Genomic DNA, 18992 nt, shown 5'->3' on the forward strand with positions numbered 1-18992 from the left:
ATAATCCGACTGAATGCTTTTTGAACGAATCTAAGTTTCAAATGGACAGCAACTGCCTGTTGTATAAAACTACAAATGTAAAGGATGACGTTTCGAAAGACTTCCGCCTTTCGTCTCCAGAAGACAATAGGGGGACGTTTTTCGAAACGTCGTCCTCTACATTTGTAGTTTTCTACAACAGGCAGTTGCTGTCCATTTGAAACTTAGATTCATTCAAAAAAACATTCAGTCGGATTATGCTAAATGTTTTAAAACGAAGAAAGATACAATGAAACCAATAAGGTACCAAGAAATAACAAGGTAAAATCATAAATCGATCTCAAAACAGTTTTACGTGTCAGCTAAAAACTTTATCGTATCCTACAGAACATCTTCCAAAACATTAAAAAATGAATCTATAACGGCAATGCACACTGAAATTTATTACATATCAAACATCATGTCGGCTCATTTTCCACAAACACTAAATTCAACATGGAAAGTTCTGTATGTTGAAGTGCATGAGCCAAATACGAAAAGAAAACTAACTTAATGACTTATTTATTACAATACCAGAATTTTCTAACTATAAACAAAAGCACATCATAACTAGTTATCCGCACACTCATCTATCCGAGTGTAGACTTCCAATTTTAACATCACTGTGATTGGTGGAATCGGACATGCTGCCACTATCCGAAGTATTACCACTAGACAGCCTTCCGTTACGGTCTGATGACTTTGGTTGAAATTCTGTGATGATAACAGTGACATTGTTGACGGTAACTGCTTTCTGCTGACCACTACTACGGTCAACATTCTTCAGTCGTGGCCTAATAAACAATAATGTTATTATAGTTGTATTGTTAAACCACAACACTGAACATTTTAATAACATTAAATAAGTACAACTTCACAATTTTGTGAGCTAGGGAAGTTTTCAAAATAGTAACTAATAAACAGAAGTTATGAGTCAAGTGATTTTTAGCTTGATTTATTAGTTCACAAGATCAATTCCTATTGGTCTATATTTTTGTATATGGTCATTGTTTATGTACATGGATGTTTTAAACTCTTTCCAAACCATGACATGCTTATTAGCAAATGTAAGTGCACTGAATAGTAACTGTGATGTTATTAACCATGTTACATTGCCAATGGCAAAAAGATGCAACAAGCAGTATTGATGCAATAACAAAGGAATTACCACAATGGCTGAAACAATTCCTAACACAAAGAAACAAGACCCACAAGTCGTTCATAGCATGATTTTAGTTAGTATGTCGACACAAAAATTAAGAAACAAGACCCACAAGTCTGTCATAGCATGATTTTAGTTAGTATGTCGACACAAAAATTAAGAAACAAGACCCACAAGTCGTTCATAGCATGATTTTAGTTAGTATGTCGACACAAAAATTAAGAAACGAGGCCCACAAGTCATTCATAGCATGATTTTAGTTAGTATGTCGACACAAAAATTAAGAAACGAGGCCCACAAGTCATTCATGGCATGATTTTAGTAAGTATGTCGACACAAAAATTAAGAAACGAGACCCACAAGTCGTTCATAGCATGATTTTAGTAAGTATGTCATTTTACAAACAATTGAAATCACTGATAAATTTATTACTTAATTACTTTAATCAAGAGCAGTATATTCTAGATAAACACGTCATTTTCGTCAAACATCACATCAAGAAAACAAGTTCCTCACAACACGTCACTTTCGTCAAACATCACATCAACAAAACAAGTTCCTCATAACGTGTCACTTTTGTCAAACATCACATCAACAAAAGTTCCTCACAATGCATCACTTTCACCATACATCACATCAACAAAACAAGTTCCTCACAACACGTCACTTTCATCAAACACCACATCAACAAAACAAGTTCCTCACAACACATCACTTTCGTCAAACATCACATCAACCAAACAAGTTCCTCACATTGATAACTTGAAGAAAGATATAAATATTCAAAAGTACACATTATATATTTTAATAATCTTGAGTTATAGTAGCTATTTCAAACCTTATGATTTGTAAGTCCTAAAATAATGATATTTTGTTTACATGTTTTAACTGTCCAATACTGAAATAAACTGGAATTTGGTGTTCATCTTTACAAATTACTGAAATGTTCTTATTTACTATTAGCGAAAACTTGTAACAGATTCCATACTTCCTTACAGAAAGTATTAAAAATGTCAATACCGTAAACAATGTAACTTAATACAATAGGTGCATGCTAAAAGCTGAAACAACCACTTTAGTCTGTCTCTACATTTATATGCGTGTAGTTAAAAGTACAAGAAATATGTTAGCTTTTATTTTTTTACTCAGAATGTTCCACATCTTATATACCCAATGATGTTACAAAGTTATAAATGAAATAAATACTTCAAAATTCAAACCTTTTCACACTAGCTTATTCTTCATTTAGTGTGTGTGTGTGTGTGTGTGTGTGTGTGTGTGATCATCAGAACGAGTAGAAATGGTTTAACTTTCATCTCAAAATAAGAAAATAACGTTATGGGCTAACAAGTATTACAGAAGTAAAAAACATCACATTATTATTAATAAATCATAAAAATAATATTAACAGAAAAATGCATCTTTCCATAAATATTACTAAAAAACAATAAAATATTATTTGTCCTAGTTTATCTGATACAAGCATTAACCACTAAATCGACTCATTTTTCGGAAAACATAACAACAGGAAGCATTTATTAGACGTTTCAGAATCATCAATATTCCATCATCAGTAATCTGGAGTACAAAACAAACAATATTTCTAATTACAACAGAAATATATACATAAGAATTAAACAAATCAAATATACATATTTAACACGAGAAAATGATAACTGAGATACAAGTGAAATAGTTAAAATAGGTTTAAATCCGGTAAAGACTGTGATTTAGGGACGGGAGAAGAGTTTTTATGTATAATGTTTCTTTTATAAGAACTTCAGTATCATGTTTGGCTGTTGAAATAATTCTAAAGTTTGAGAGAGAAATCGGATGTCCTGTTTCTATATTGTGTTGCCAGATAGTGAAATATTATAGATATACCCATGTGTTCACATGCTCGTACTTTAAGGTGACGTTTGGTTTCACCAATATAGGAGACCTTACAGTCTCCGCACCTATATAAGTGGGCGAAATGTGAACAATGGGCAGTCAACAAACGATCTTTGTAGCGGAAAAAATGTGAATCTAAAGTTGGATTTCATAATAACTTTCAGGTCAATTTGGAGATAGTAAATGTGACATAACTTTTCCACTGTTTCGTGATAAGGGAGCTCTTGTCTCCCGAGATATGGTAAGCAGGTGTATAAGGGAAGTTTGGGTACAGTGGATATCTTAGGTGGTTGGACAAACAAATAAAGAAACATAGGTATAAGTTTTTGTTTTTAAGGTGAATAAAGAAACATAGGTAGAAGTTTTTATTTTTAAAGTGAATAAAGAAACATAGGTATAAGTTTTTGTTTTTAAAGTGAATAAAGAAACATAGGTAGAAGTTTTTATTTTTAAGGTGAATAGAGAAACATAGGTATAAGTTTTTGTTTTTAAAGTGAATAAAGAAACATAGGTAGAAGTTTTTATTTTTAAGGTGAATAGAGAAACATAGGTATAAGTTTTTGTTTTTAAGGTGAATAAAGAAACATAGGTATAAGTTTTTGTTTTTAAAGTGAATAAAGAAACATAGGTATAAGTTTTTATTTTTAAGGTGAATAAAGAAACATAGGTAGAAGTTTTTATTTTGAAGATGAATAAAGAAACATAGATAGAAGTTTTTGTTTTTAAGGTGAATAAAGAAACATAGGTATAAGTTTTTATTTTTAAAGTGAATAAAGAAACATAGGTACAAGTTTTTGTTTTTAAGTGAATAAAGAAACATAGGTAGAAGTTTTTGTTTTTAAGGTGAATAAAGAAACATAGGTATAAGGTTTTATTTTGAAGATGAATAAAGAAACATCAGTATAAGTTTTTGTTTTTAAAGTGAATAAAGAAACATAGGTAGAAGTTTTTGTTTTTAAGGTGAATAAAGAAACATAGGTATAAGTTTTTATTTTTAAGGTGAATAGAGAAACATAGGTATAAGTTTTTGTTTTTAAGGTGAATAAAGAAACATAGGTATAAGTTTTTGTTTTTAAAGTGAATAAAGAAACATAGGTAGAAGTTTTTATTTTGAAGGTGAATAAAGAAACATAGGTATAAGTTTTTGTTTTTAAAGTGAATAAAGAAACATAGGTAGAAGTTTTTGTTTTTAAGGTGAATAAAGAAACATAGGTATAAGGTTTTATTTTGAAGATGAATAAAGAAACATCAGTATAAGTTTTTGTTTTTAAAGTGAATAAAGAAACATAGGTATAAGTTTTGTTTTTAAAGTGAATAAAGAAACATCGGTATAAGTTTTTGTTTTTAAGATGAATAAAGAAACATAGGTAGAAGTTTTTGTTTTTAAGGTGAATAAAGAAACATAGGTAGAACTTTTTGTTTTTAATATCAACCACTGCAAACATATCTTTCAACTAACACATTCTATTATATAAATAATTTAATGATCATTGTTCTTACAGTTTTCTATGAATTCAAAAACATCTAATCCAGTCTACAACAAATGCTGTCCAAGATTCAGAAATTACACATGTACAGTATCAATCAAGTGTAGACATATAGAGTTCCACAACAAGACGATACGATCCATTTCACTGGATTAAAGGGTATAGAACAGACAGTTTTTATTCCACATATTCAAACATCACTCACTAGTTTAAGTTAAAAATAGTACAAAATCTTTGCTTGCCTGTGTCGCTTTTTTGGCAGAGTTTCTGCAGAAGAATTTTCTAAATTTTTTTTTTCTAGCTTCGAAGAAATCTTTTGTTTAGTCTGTGGTGGAGCATAGTGGTGGACGACTTGTTGGGATACAAGTTGAGGGTTAAGCCTTGGTTTTCTATTAAAAGAGAAAGAAGAAAAGTATTAATTTGACATTAAAAAGCTTTACTAACTCGTAGCCTCGATCTAACATCTATTAGGATCTTAATATTATAATCATTTCATAGTTTCAATAATGATATGAAAATATACAAGATTTTCTTATATAAATAAAAACTTCACTGACTTTGCTGCTCTGATAATATTACACAAAGTTCTATTAGTCTAACTCATTCCTACACCTAAACTTTCTGGAAAAGTTTCCTATTTAATACACTTTGTGTCTCTGATAACAATGACAAATTAAGCTGTCATAAATACATTATATACTTGAAATAAGAGATGTAATTTTATCAGATTTAATTTCAACTCATGGGCTAAACTTCACAAAATACTTTTTTTCGATATTTTTATAATATAGAAACATGGATACTTCTGTATTATGAACACATATATAAACATAAACATATTTCTCCCACAAAAATAGTAAATCACTTTGTATTTAAAAAATAAAACAAACCCAGCAGTAACAGAATTAATCTAAAACATAACCTTGGATTAATTTAACGTTAAGTTTTGTAATGGAATATAGATCAACAAAAAAGAAGGTTATACTTTTCTGAAATATGCTTTTAGGCTTACTTAAAGTTAAACCCACTATTTGAATTAAGACCCAATGGTTAAATTAAAATTTTATGTTACATTCCCAACAAGAAAATCAAATGTTTAATCAAGAGGCAAGAAGGATATCTAAACACTCTCCACAAATGAATTGAAAGTAACATTTTTACACTAGCTATAATAAAACTTTAATAATTATGCAGTCAGTTTGTAAAAACATTAAAGAGAAATGCAAGTTCTCTTGTAAAATGAAAATAAAGAGTTTCTTGACCCTTGTCTGTTTTTCACAATATCTCAGATTTTGGTTTAGATAAAAATTTTTGGTAAAAAGTACAGAATGTATTGTGCCTCTAGATTATTGTAAATTTATAATGTTTTAATGTTTTCAATGAAATGCCAAGTTTGTCACAATAAACATCCAAAAACTAGCCTCCATGATCAAAGAATCCAAGTGTTAATTCTGCCTCCTTATAGTTAACTGAACATACTGTATTTTGGAAAAAGTAACTCACAATAAACTATAGCCCACTGCACGAGTGGTGCTTATCTTGTATGATAAAATGAATGAATGTTATACATTTGTAAAACGTAACCCACAATGAACGATAGTCCCACTGCACGAGTCGTGCTTATCTTGTATGATAAAATGAATGAATGGTATACATTTGTAAAACGTAACCCACAATGAACGATAGTCCCACTGCACGAGTCGTGCTTATCTTGTATGATAAAACATGAATGTTATACATTTGTAAAAGTAACCCACAATGAATGATAGTCCCACTGCACGAGTCGTGCTTATTTTGTATGATAAAACATGAATGTTATACATTTGTAAAAAGTAACCCACAATGAATGATAGTCCCACTGCACGAGTCGTGCTTATCTTGTATGATAAAACATGAATGTTATACATTTGGAAACATTCATAAAATATGAAACTAATAAAACTATATCCATTTTCCCAGTTTTTAATGTATAGGAACCAGCCACAGGAAACAAGCTAAAAAACACACTTCATCAATTACGTACACATACCGAGTAGAAGTCCCTTTCCTCACATCACACATCAAACACTTGAAGGATTCAGCTGAGTTACGATAGGTGCAGACGCTACAGTCCCAGTAGTTCTCTTCACCTGGTTTAGACTGTCTTCTAGATCTTCTGTACCAAAGAAAATACCAACCAAAATTATATACAAAATAAACAGCGCCACAAAATTTAAAAGTATTTCACAGAAAGAATGGTTTTACCAAGCATACACGAGGTCAATCCATTGGACTGACTCCATATTAAAGAAGGAATATGGACTATAATTCCAAACTTACTGTGCTTCTGTATAAAATGTGCAATTTTTTAGAAAAACGTACAAGCCTGTTGTACACAAGGGATCAAATGTGTTACAAACATATTTGTATTCGAGATACATCTCTCAATTATCGATATCAGTCAGACTCTGAGAAGTCAGAGTGCAAGATGATGTTAATGTGAAAAATAAATATACTTTGTTCTATTATACAGTTTGCACATTGAATTTGTAGAACCTTTAAAATACATATCTACAGTTCTTTTCAACTGGTATTTATCACAAACTGTTGCTAAATTAGCAGCAATGTAGGGTAAAATGAACAGTTGAAATATAAAATACCATGTTGAATGGCACTCTGTAGAAGGTTGTGGCATGCACACTTTGACCCCCACCCCCTGTCAGAATTTAAAATATAATTATTTTGCCAATTGTCAATTAAAAGGCTTTAAGTTATACTTCTTATTGTAGTATAAATATATATATACTGTGTTGTTGTTGGGCTTGGGATTCTTCTATAGTAGGTGTCTGTGACTTGTTAGTGATAAATTCAATGATGAATAAACAGCACACACATTACTTGTTTTCAAGTCAACTTTGTAAACACCAAACTGCCTCGAGACCAAACAGAAAAGAAAAACACCATTTTCAACATTCCCCGTGAATGTGGATTTCAAAATACTGGAGAAACAAAAAACCAATTAAAGTGAGGAACACGGGAGACATACAAAACTTGGGTATACAGATCTGTCTGCAACTGAAAACAACCGTCATGATAAACTAGAATAACAGAATATGAACCACATATAAGAAACATGAAATAAACCTTCTACATCCACCTTACTAGTAACACCCTCAGTCAACCATCTTGAAAACATCCAAATAGTTAGTTTATTAAAGTTATAATGTAGAAGACCCCAGTTAAATGGATAATTCACTTGTTATAACTTTAATAAACTAACTATTTGGATGTTTTCAAGATGGTTGACTGAGGGTGTTACTAGTTAGGTGGATGTAGAAGGTTTATTGATAACTGGTCCCGAGTCTTGATGAAATTCGTAGAAGACCCCAGTTAAATTATGTTCAAAATATAGCATAAAGAAGTCAGACATTTATCCTATCAATAATCCTAATAATCTGGTAAAATTCAACAAGATCACCTTCTGCCCTTCATTTCTCTAAAGAAAACAAGTTGAGGAATTTTAACCTATCCCTGTAAGATAACCCTCCCCCCACCTGGAATCATCTTAGTAGCCCCCCACAATGAACCCTTTCCAATAAGACCTTTCTTAGATAGAAATCAAAACTATACACAGTATTCCAAGTTAGCCCTAACTAGTGATTTGTATAAAAAGGTAATTATCTCTTGATGTGTAAACAATTTGTCCATAAATACACCCTACAATTCTACAAAAGTTACTGCCACCAACTCGAGTAGCTTATCTACCACTAAGTCAAGATCCTTTTCTTCAGTTACAGATCCAAATGCATTACTTTACAATTACTGTAAGTTTCTTTGTAACATCCTCCTCTTTACAGACAGTCCGACACAAGGCTTACAAACATAACCAATTTCTCAACTCAATCAGTGTCATTGATGTAAATGAGCCTCCAGAACAGATCCTTCCAACATACCACTTGTAACCTTAGTCCTGTTAGAATGAACAATAATAAATTTAAACCTCCTCCTACCCATAAAACCTTTTTTTCCATTTCACTATTTCAGCAATCCAACTGACACAATTTTCTTACACAAATCTTTTTTTGCAGCACCTTATTAAAAGCCTTCTGAAAATTCAAGTACATCAACTCCTATAAACTTACCCAGTTATAAAGTAACATCCTAGGTATAAAAAAATTAATAAGTTGGTAAGACAGGATCATCCATTTTTAGAGCCAGGGCTGTCTGACAAAATTTTAAACTTCATCAAATGATTGTACGAAGAAGTTTTTCATCAGACTCTTTCCCTTCACTGAAGATTACCTCATCTAAAAGTTCTTAGGCAATACTTCTTTAAAAACCCTGGAGTAAATACTACTAGATTCAGGAGCCTTATCTATTTTCACTCTCAGGTTTGTTTGTTTTTTAACAGCTCCAGGTTAAAATCCATATCACACATTCCCAAAATACTTTCTTCAAACAAATTCTCAGGGTCACAAATCCAGCCTAAGTCCTCTACGGGGAAAACCTAATGGGTAATATCATTGCAAACTTCAGCAATCTCCTATAACAACGGATATTGAAACAATTAGGTTAAGCAGACTGGTGACTTCAACAATCTGAAGGATCTCTTCTGACTTTTTATTTTCAACTCATGGACCACCTACTAAGCCTAGTTGAAAAATGCTAGCTGTTATTAATATATTTCTCATAATGACCCTCCAATTAAAAGTCAAAAATCCTTTACATATATTTCAATGTTTACATAACTATCAACTTCAACTTGAAATAACTTAATCACAAATATAAAAAATACAAAGTAATAACAGATGCACATGCTTAAACCCGAGTAAATTTACGTTTCCCCACAAAGACAACTATACCCATTTATTTACAATTTCACTTGTTAACAAGGATATATAATAATATAAATATTTAAGTTCAAAGCCACTGATTGATGAAAGAAAGAAATATCGCTGAGCAAGAATTTTGATTACTGATTTAGTCATTTCTTCATTCAGAGATAAATGTCATAAAAACTGTCGTTTTCAAAAGAAAAACTCAACAGATGTGCAGTTACGACTACGAGGTAACGTCTCGTTATGAACAATTATAAATGTTACCATGAGTATGACTGCACTATACCCATTCTTATGTTATCGTTACTGTTAATGATTCTAATTTCTAAAAGTAAAACAGTAGCCTTAGACTATACAGAGAACCTCACTGTTTAAAATCTTAATTTGTTACATGCATTCAACATTCCGTGGTAGTTATCTAATTAATAACATTTAATTCATATTTACCGAATTAACTTTACTGATTTTACAAAAAATGAAAAATAGTTACTGAACTTATTAGTAATAAAAATAGTATTACCTATTTGGGCTTTTCTTTGAGTCCATTTTTGATACTTTTATCACACTAAATAAACGAAAATAAGCAAAGCGGATAACCTTTAGTTCACAAAACTATAATGAAAAATTAAATATGATAATGATCTAAGTTTGTTAAAAATGCCTCTCCGACCAGCAAATGGCGGAAACTACCATTGAGTCTCACTAGGGTAAATCATCATAAGTCTGTGATTAAACGTACCAAACCTTAACTTATTGTGAAAATAATTCAGTGATTTTAATTTCACAACATAAAATCTATTTTTTAAAATGTTAAGTCTAAAATATCATTATTTATAGTTGCTAGTTAAATATCGTAACATCAATGCTAAACATATTTTATGGAGATACAATTAAGTAACGTTATAAATGCCGATTTGATTATTTCTTTTCCTTCTGTTCTGGGTCAGCGATGTGTTTACGAACTTACAACGTTAAAATCTGGGGTTCGATTCCGTAAACATTTACAAGGAAAATGTTGAATCTGTTGATTAAATGAAGGATTATAGATTGAAGTTGATCTATACACTTGAATTTTTAAAGACAAAATTAACAAATAAAGACAACATCAGTTTCCATTCGCAAAAGAGCATTTTCCGACCTATACAGTATAAATTTGAATTTCACATTATCTATCGCACTAGCTTTCTTATTCAAAAACACATAAATTTCAGTATTGATATATCTTATTATATACTACTTATATCTCTAATTTAGTTGTATTTATACTTTTAATCGTCATTTTGGACTTCGTGAACCTTTTCTAGTTGTACCAGAAAAACATAAAAGTAATGCATTGTTCTTTTTTGCAATGTGTTCAAAACCATATCATTTTTTTCTATATATATTTAGTTTTAAAATTAACCTTAAACTTAATACTTGAGATTTTGCTTTCAGTTTTTCCAATGTTTCACGCGAATTTCACTGATATTATAGTACCAACGATGTGTTAAATAACTAACATCTATTAAATTTCAGTTTTAGTTCACGTAGTTTAACGAATTGAACATAAATATCGATCAAAAATTATTAATTTATTCACAATCAGAATAATAAAACAATAATTAAATTTTTGTCACATCTGGGATCCTGTCTCTGACCAAGGGTTGTATTCTTCCTTTGAACATGCTCATATTTTCAAAAGAAATATTTTATGTTGTCCATCACTCAAACTCTGCCGAATTGTAAGTTTATCTAAAGTGACTGAATGCTGATAAAAATAGGAACATTGCTTTGTTCACTTGTACTGAATGGGCCAGCCACATCTTTACCGTTTTCATGTTTATACTGAAGATGTAAATCCGGTTTATTAGAAATGCAGATAACAGTACTTTCAAGAACACTTCGGTTTGTCTTCGTTTTAGATGTTGAGCAAAGATTATTCTAATTTACATTTGTTTTATGGATTCTACATCGCGCTTCTGTTCTTGAATAACAATTTGTGAAGTGAAATGATGGTGCTGACACTTTCTCTTTTTTTTTCAGAACCCGAAACTAGAAAAATGTATTTGGTATATGCCTGTACCCCAATGCTTGTAACCAGTAGATTAAGAACTTTAAACCATTCCCGAACTATTGGTATATTTTACAACGGTCACTGGTGCTTCTTAATTAAATCACTAGACATGCGATTTTTATATGTGTTTCTTATTTCTAATTTGAAACAAGCCACTATTTACCTATTACTGATGAATAAAAATGCTAATGAAAGTGTTGATATTTTTCCCTTTTTTTTTTTGACATCGGTAAAGCATGCAATAAGAGGAGCCCAAAAGTTTCATAACCGATTTTTGAGCCATTCGAGATAGATTGTTTGGAGTAGTCGCGTTAAGTTACACAAGGCTAGCCGTCCCTGATTTTAAACTGACAGACTAGAAATAGGGCAGCTAATAAGCAGTATCCAGTGCCATGTCGTGGGTTACTCTAACCATATAGTGCAACTTACCATCACTCTTATAACATACCCACATAATTTTAAGGCAACAGTACGTGAATTGGAGACAATGGAATTCACAGCTTGGTACGCTTATCATCAGGCCACGCTGGCCACTAGAGAGATAGAGTTAACATACTAAAGAGTAGTAATCATACACATTTTGACGATCCAACACCACCTTGCTTAGGAAACTCTTTTCACAAAGTTTGAACAGAAAAACCGGTTTTAAAAGTTAGTTGACTGAAATCGACTAAATTTAACGATTGGCAATCCCTCACAGTCAAGGATGGTAGTCTTTCGTGGTGATTTTATCTATGGGTTCGAAAGATTGCTGATGAGGCCGACAGACTCTGTACCCAAATTTAATGATGTAGTTACATCCTCCTCTCCCTGACATTACAGTAAAACATTATTTTACTATCATGACACATCCGTGTCCCTCTTTTGTTTTGGAGGGAGTTATATTTTTTCAGACAGGATTTTACTGAAACAGCTGGACCAATTTCAACATGAAATATATGATTGTATTTGTCATCAATGTGAGCAGAAATGTTTTGCAGTTTTAAAACTAATTTTTTTGGTTATAAGTTATTATCGTTCAAATAGTGACTACTTAGAAAATTCTGCTAAAAACAAGAGACATTAATTATATATGTTTATGAATTGGTAGAACTTCCAAACATTTAGGAAATTTGCTGATAAAATAATAACAGTAGAGGCTGTTTTTACCAGCTGCTTTATAAAGCCTAGAATTAAAAATGTCAAATGTTATCCAGAAACGTAGAGTCTACGAATACGACTATTACTTAGTCTTCCAGACTGTATTGGCTGCCTCTTAGAATAAAAAAAAACAAATTAATAATAACAATAAATCTTCATTTTCTTTACAGAAGTAAGATTCGGAGAAAGATATGCCATTTTTTTATGAAATTACAAAGATCGAAACTAAAGCATTTGATTCTGTGAATCAGTTTGGCCTTTAAAATTCACTCATCATATTTTATCATTTGAAGTCCCCCCCCCCCCCCGTAACCTGTAAAAGCATATTTAAGTACAATTATATTGGTTCATTAAGGATTTCGGGTGATTATAATATATTACAGTTATTACAGTTTTTGACAACGATACATTCTTTATAATCTGAAATATGCTGCATGTACGTATTACAAAATCAGAATAATAATAGTTATCTCCAACAGATGACACTACTCTTTCATTGCTATTACTGAAATTAAAATAAACACTAGTAGAAAGGTTTATTTATTTTATTTTGTTTGAAGTTAAGCACAAAGCTACACAATGGGCTATCTGTGCTTTGCCCACCACAGGTATAGAAACCCGGTTTCTAGCATTGTAAGTACACAGGCATACCGCTGTGCTACTGGGGCGCTAGTACAAATGACAGAATAAGAAACGCGAAAACATACATAGGTTATCCTCTAATTAAATTTTTATATATTTTTGTATCGAAGTTAAAATACCATAACCACAATGAATAGGCTGTAACATTTATTTTATTTTTTAGTTAGCGGTTGTTATTAGAAATAACACGACAACAATTGAAGTGTAACAGTGATCGAGAATGAATATCATTTATTTGGATAATTTTATTCTTAATTTACAGTATTAACTTTGGAAAAACAACAAACTTATAAATTTTTTGAACTGAAATGTAATTAATGCAATAGAATTCCATATGACTAGTGATCGGTAGAAATTTAGTGTGGGGAGTCAGGCTTAATATCGTTTGCGCAGTTTTGAGGAAACTGTTTTGAGAATTAATTTAGCACTACTTTTTCAAAAACGTGATTTGCAGAAAGTTAATTGAGAAATGACCTGACTGCCGGTTATTGCTCTACTAAAGTGACTGTGTAGTTTATTAGCAACCCAGAAATATTTTAATTCATTCAAGTCGATGATACCACGACAGTATCATCTCTCATAGGCATGTACTAAAAACACTAAAGATAACGTCTGTAAGTGAACTCCATAGACATTATAACGGATTTGAAGAAACGTAAAGGGATTGAAATAATATGGTCATTGAAAGTTATTGAATAAATATTTTTAAATCCCTTTGTATACATTGCAGAGAATAATAAGAATTGTATAATTATTATAATATAATATAAAATATATTATTTTCCGTTTTAAAAGAGTTCACCTTTTCTTGTCTACTTGCATGATTTCATTCGACTGGGGAAACAAGAAAACACATGATGAGTGACAGTGAAGAGCGTTGGATTAGTGTCTTGATCGGTTTCTCTTTCTATATATAGTTTATTCCAAACGACGTATTTGTAGTATTCCGTTGACCTGAATGATGAAAACCAAGCAAAGAGTTCGTGAGGGAACGTTCGAGAAACGAGCAAGAGGTACTTGAAGTTCTACAAACCGCGTACCTCAGTCACTGCTGCACCAGCTCGTTTCGAAGTTCAATTTTAAGGTGTTTTGCATTTTTTCTACTGTTTGGACTTGGTGCAATCCTGATACTGCTATGTTCCTATAGTTAAATAATAAGAGGCTGAATAAATAGAGGACTAGGCATACTGCAAATTACAACCGATTCGTGACTGTCTTCATATAATGAAGTCTGTTGGATGCTGGCTAGGGACAACGGTTGTACTGTCAGTGTTTCTGTTAAATTTGCTTAGTAATAGGAGAGCTATCTTGTGATGTAAATAGACAAGCTCCTACATGCATGATATTGGATGTCATCTTGCTGAAAGCTCAAGTTAAACCTACAGAGTCGAAACAGTGTGAGAGTGTAACACCAATGTGTTAAAAAAGCTACCTGGACAGCAACGTCAACTGAGTAATTTTATCAATTGAAGCAATTCACTGGAACTGGATTTAAATTTAAAGCCATAGTTATAAGTCAGTACGACCATCGCAATATAATAACGTTAGTCCCACTTCCAGTCCAAAGCAATTATTTCCATTGAATATTTCAGTTTTAACAGTCAAGAGAATATTGTTTGCTTTCTCCAGAAACATTAGTAGTAGCATTGCTATTAGTAAATGTAGTATGACTGAGAATCAATGTACATAACTTAGGCCTACAGTACAGGCTTTTATCCATTTCCAGCAAAACGGGGGTATAAAATTAGGCTAATTCATAATAATGCTTAGCCTTACTCTTATGAGTATTAGAACTTGGGAAGCTTAAAAGTTAATAAAAACTGGACATAGGCTTATTTTCACGTGACTTATAAAAGTGAAAAATTATAGTTTGTAGTGGTACGTTGTCATTGATAGCTAGTTTTATCCTGTCTCCTGCATTCTAGTCCAAAATTAGTACAAATTGTTTAAGAAACACAATAATATCAAAATGGTTGTGCAAGAAATTTTCTCACAAATAGACAAAGCTTCTACAAAAGAAGAGAAAAAACATCGACTAAAGCAGCGATTTGAAGTTATTAAAAGACTGGGACAGGGAACTTATGGAAAAGTTCAGTTAGCTGTGAACAAAGAGACTTCACAAGAGGTAGGCTTGAAATATGATAAAAATAATATTGTAAAATGTCAATTTGATTAGAAGTAAATTAAAAAAATTAGTAATATCAAGTATGTTTTATTTGTAGAATAGGTAAGAAATTTCTTCTGAAAAAAAATATAAATTACAAGAATTGGTTATAACTTAAAACTGTACAGTGAATTATTGCTATGTAGAAAGTTTGATTTTAAAAAAATGCATACAGCTACAGTAGCCTAGGTGATTTTGAAGCAAACTATTATTGACTTAAATTTATAGTATGTCAACTACCCACACACATATAAATGTAGTATCTGAGAATAATTCTGTTTATTTTTAAGTAAATATAAATGGTAATTCAAATATTTGTATTTATTCATATTTTAAATTGTCTTTCTAACATATTTATGCTAATAAAGCAATACACTGTGAAATAATGATTTCTATTCTCTGTGTGTGTGGTAGGTGTTTAAGAAAGTGTAAATTAAGTTATATTTTACCTCACACTAGCTGTATTAAATACAGAAGTTTTAAAAAGGAACTTGGTGACTTTCACTTGTTTCAAACCTGACAACTCAGTTTTTTTTTCTGCTCTTCAAAGAAGAGTTTGGTTATTAATAATGCAAAGAGGTAACTATGTCTTTTGATCAAATAAAATCTTGTATCTTTTTTACTGTTTATGTTGCAAAATGCTGCTGAATTCAAATATTAATAGAAAAGACGATAATTTGGTTAATATCTTTTGGTTAAGGATTATATAAGAACAGCAATAAGTTAGTGCATATTTAAAATGTGTTTCTCTTTCTTTTCAACACCTTGTCCTTAAACTTGGGAATGATTGTGTATACCTTAGTATTTGCTTTTAGTCCTACTTGTTGTAAATATTATAAGTTGTAGATTGTAAATATATATGTATCTTTACAAATTAATCTATACGAAACAAAGTTTTACTTTTTCATTTTTGAAAATATATTTGTAATTTTATTGAACCACTTATGGGGATCCTTCTTTAGCAGATATTTGTATGTTAATTGTTTTTGTCTGTCTTATATGTGCCAGTTTTTATTTTGGGTCCATGTAATCATGTGCATTGATTGATTGCGTGTAAAATTTGTGTTCATCTCCACTATAAAGGGGAATGTAACTTAGGACTTTGATTCTACAATGTTCTTTACAACAAAACATATCAAACACAGTGTCGGTTAACTTGGACAATCCTAAAGATATTTATTTTCATCATAACATTTTTTGGTGGGGTTTTGTGTGATAACTTTTTTAAAGGTCCAGTAAACTATAGATACATGACACATAAACTATTACATAACTTCTGATTAAGATTCAGTATTGTTTGGATGGACAGTTATAATTGAGTTGTGGAGCCACTATCTTATTTAACTCACCACCTGAAAGGTCCAGTAAACTATAGATACATGACACATAAACTATTACATAACTTCTGATTAAGATTCAGTATTGTTTGGATGGACAGTTATAATTGAGTTGTGGAGCCACTATCTTATTTAACTCACCACCTGACCATGTTCACAAAAGTTTCAAGTATCAGTCGAACCTAATACTTTATCAATGTCTCTAATTATGCTAACTTTAATCTGGTTAAAAATCCAAATAATTCAACTGAATACTTTCACATAGTAGATGAGAACCAAAATAAACCAGTTTACCAGGGGCAAGTATTTCTCCCAAAGGTAGGAAGATAGTTTCAAGATTTTGAAAACTCAAGAGAAATTAAAGAGGAGAAAAAAGGGGTAAAAATTGGGAAGTAAAAGAAAACGAAGATAGGGGGGGGGGTAATAGAAGAATAGTGAGCAAACCGTGCTTGTTTAACTAAATTTTTTAGCTGAAGCCACACCGCTATGACATTGTTTTTAACCAATCAGACACAGCGAAAAATCCCGGAGAAATGTTTGGAGTCTTCACTGAGAGTACGAAAAAATAAAATATTGTGAATTTTTTACCCCTGGAGTGTACTAATGCTGAATATAAAATTAACACTATAAAAACAATGGCAGAAGTTGTATGTGTATCTGACGAAGTTCATTATCAGTGATTCAAAATACATATATTTTTCTGTTCATTGGTTGTTATGGTCATATTTGTTTCTTCTGTAATGGTTTTGTTTACGAGTTTATTGAGACTCGTGTATGTGTGTGTTTTCCGTTCTGAACGCTGACTTTGGTAAGTTACGATTCTCGTGTACCTTGAGTTAAAGGAGTGATATCAAATAGCGTGACGTCATGTTTATAGAGTGACGTCATGTTTACCACTGTTGTGCCGGAAGGTAAGTGTTGTATTACAACAAGAAGTGAACTAATACAGATAACTGGTGAAAGAATACGTCATAACCATTGTTCGGGTGTCATCGAGATTAGCAGATTTATCGAGAAAAGTACAGAAGGTTGCGAAACCCTCAGTAAAACACGCCGTCTGTTTTGAATTCCATACTCTTCTAGGTGGATCAGCGGTAAGCCTGAGGGCTTATAACGTTAAAAATTGGTTTTCGATACCTGCATTACAGAGCACACATTGTATAGCTTTGGGCTTAACAACAAACGAAAGGATCCTTCTTCATATACTATCTAACAGCACGGACTTTCAGTCCATATTAAAGGCAGGTAAAACACCCCACGTGCTTTAAATCCTCTACCGTTCCTTCTCCATATACTATCTAACAGCACGGACTTTCAGTCCATATTAAAGCCAGGTAAAACACCCCACGTGCTTTAAATCCTCTACCGTTCCTTCTCCATATACTATCTAACAGCACGGACTTTCAGTCCATATTAAAGGCAGGTAAAACACCCCACGTGCTTTAAATCCTCTACCGTTCCTTCTCCATATACTATCTAACAGCACGGACTTTCAGTCCATATTAAAGTCAGGTAAAACACCCCACGTGCTTTAAATCTTCTACCGTTCCTTCTCCACATAATATCTAACAAATAACACGGACTTTCAGTCCATATTAAAGGCAGGTAAAACACCCCACGTGTATAAATCCTCTACCGTTCCTTCTCCACATACTATCTAACAAATAATACGGACTTTCAAGTTGTATTAAATATAAGATACAGCCCATAAAAGGTTCGTGTCACTCCTTCAGTTATGTGAAAAATTACCCTCACCAACAATGCATTATATATGTATATCAAGGGATTAATAAAACTGGACACAATATCCACGTGACACAGAAGTGAACATTTTAAGTTTGTGTGGTACATTGTCTCTGACAGGTTTTACTCTAGTCTAACGTAACTACTCTTTAATCTGACTAGTTCTGTACCATTTGTTGCTGTATATATACTTTTTAAGCTGGTTTCGGAAGAATGGGTACATACAGTATCTTTGTTGATATTATAGCTTTAGGGCCGGATGTGGCCCAGTGGTAAACGTACCAACATAATGAATCCGTCACGTGGGTAAGGTTTAAACGTGCTACTTACTTAGTTATAAATATATAAATTAATGAAATTACACCCTCATTCCTAATTCATGTTATAGAGTGTTTAAACCTGTTTTTTCTCACCGATATTATACCCTAATTTCTAATCATGTTATAGAGTGTTTAAACGTGTTTTTTCTCACCGATATTATACCCTAATTTCTAATCATGTTATAGAGTGTTTAAACCTGTTGTTTTCTCACCGAT

At 31.8% G+C, this 18992-nt stretch overlaps 1 protein-coding gene across 2 annotated transcripts; it reads right to left on the bottom strand.

Moving 5' to 3' along the window:
* Positions 1–97: 97 nt before the first annotated feature.
* Positions 98–10059, bottom strand: LOC106475904 (YY1-associated factor 2-like). 2 transcript variants are annotated; one of them, XM_022379918.1, is made up of 4 exons: positions 9898–10059; positions 6584–6715; positions 4803–4949; positions 98–812 (listed from the first exon to the last, which is right to left on the bottom strand). In XM_022379918.1, exons 1-4 carry the CDS (start codon positions 9921–9923, stop codon positions 605–607), a joined length of 513 nt encoding a protein of 170 aa, XP_022235626.1. In that variant the 5' UTR covers positions 9924–10059; the 3' UTR covers positions 98–604. The 2 variants fall into 2 exon arrangements, with proteins under 2 accessions (XP_022235626.1, XP_013792032.1); XM_013936578.2 differs by having other exon boundaries at positions 100–812; positions 6590–6715.
* Positions 10060–18992: the final 8933 nt, after the last annotated feature.

The sequence above is a fragment of the Limulus polyphemus genome, unplaced genomic scaffold, assembly GCF_000517525.1.
Source record: "Limulus polyphemus unplaced genomic scaffold, Limulus_polyphemus-2.1.2 Scaffold9402, whole genome shotgun sequence".
Lineage (NCBI taxonomy): Eukaryota > Metazoa > Arthropoda > Merostomata > Xiphosura > Limulidae > Limulus > Limulus polyphemus.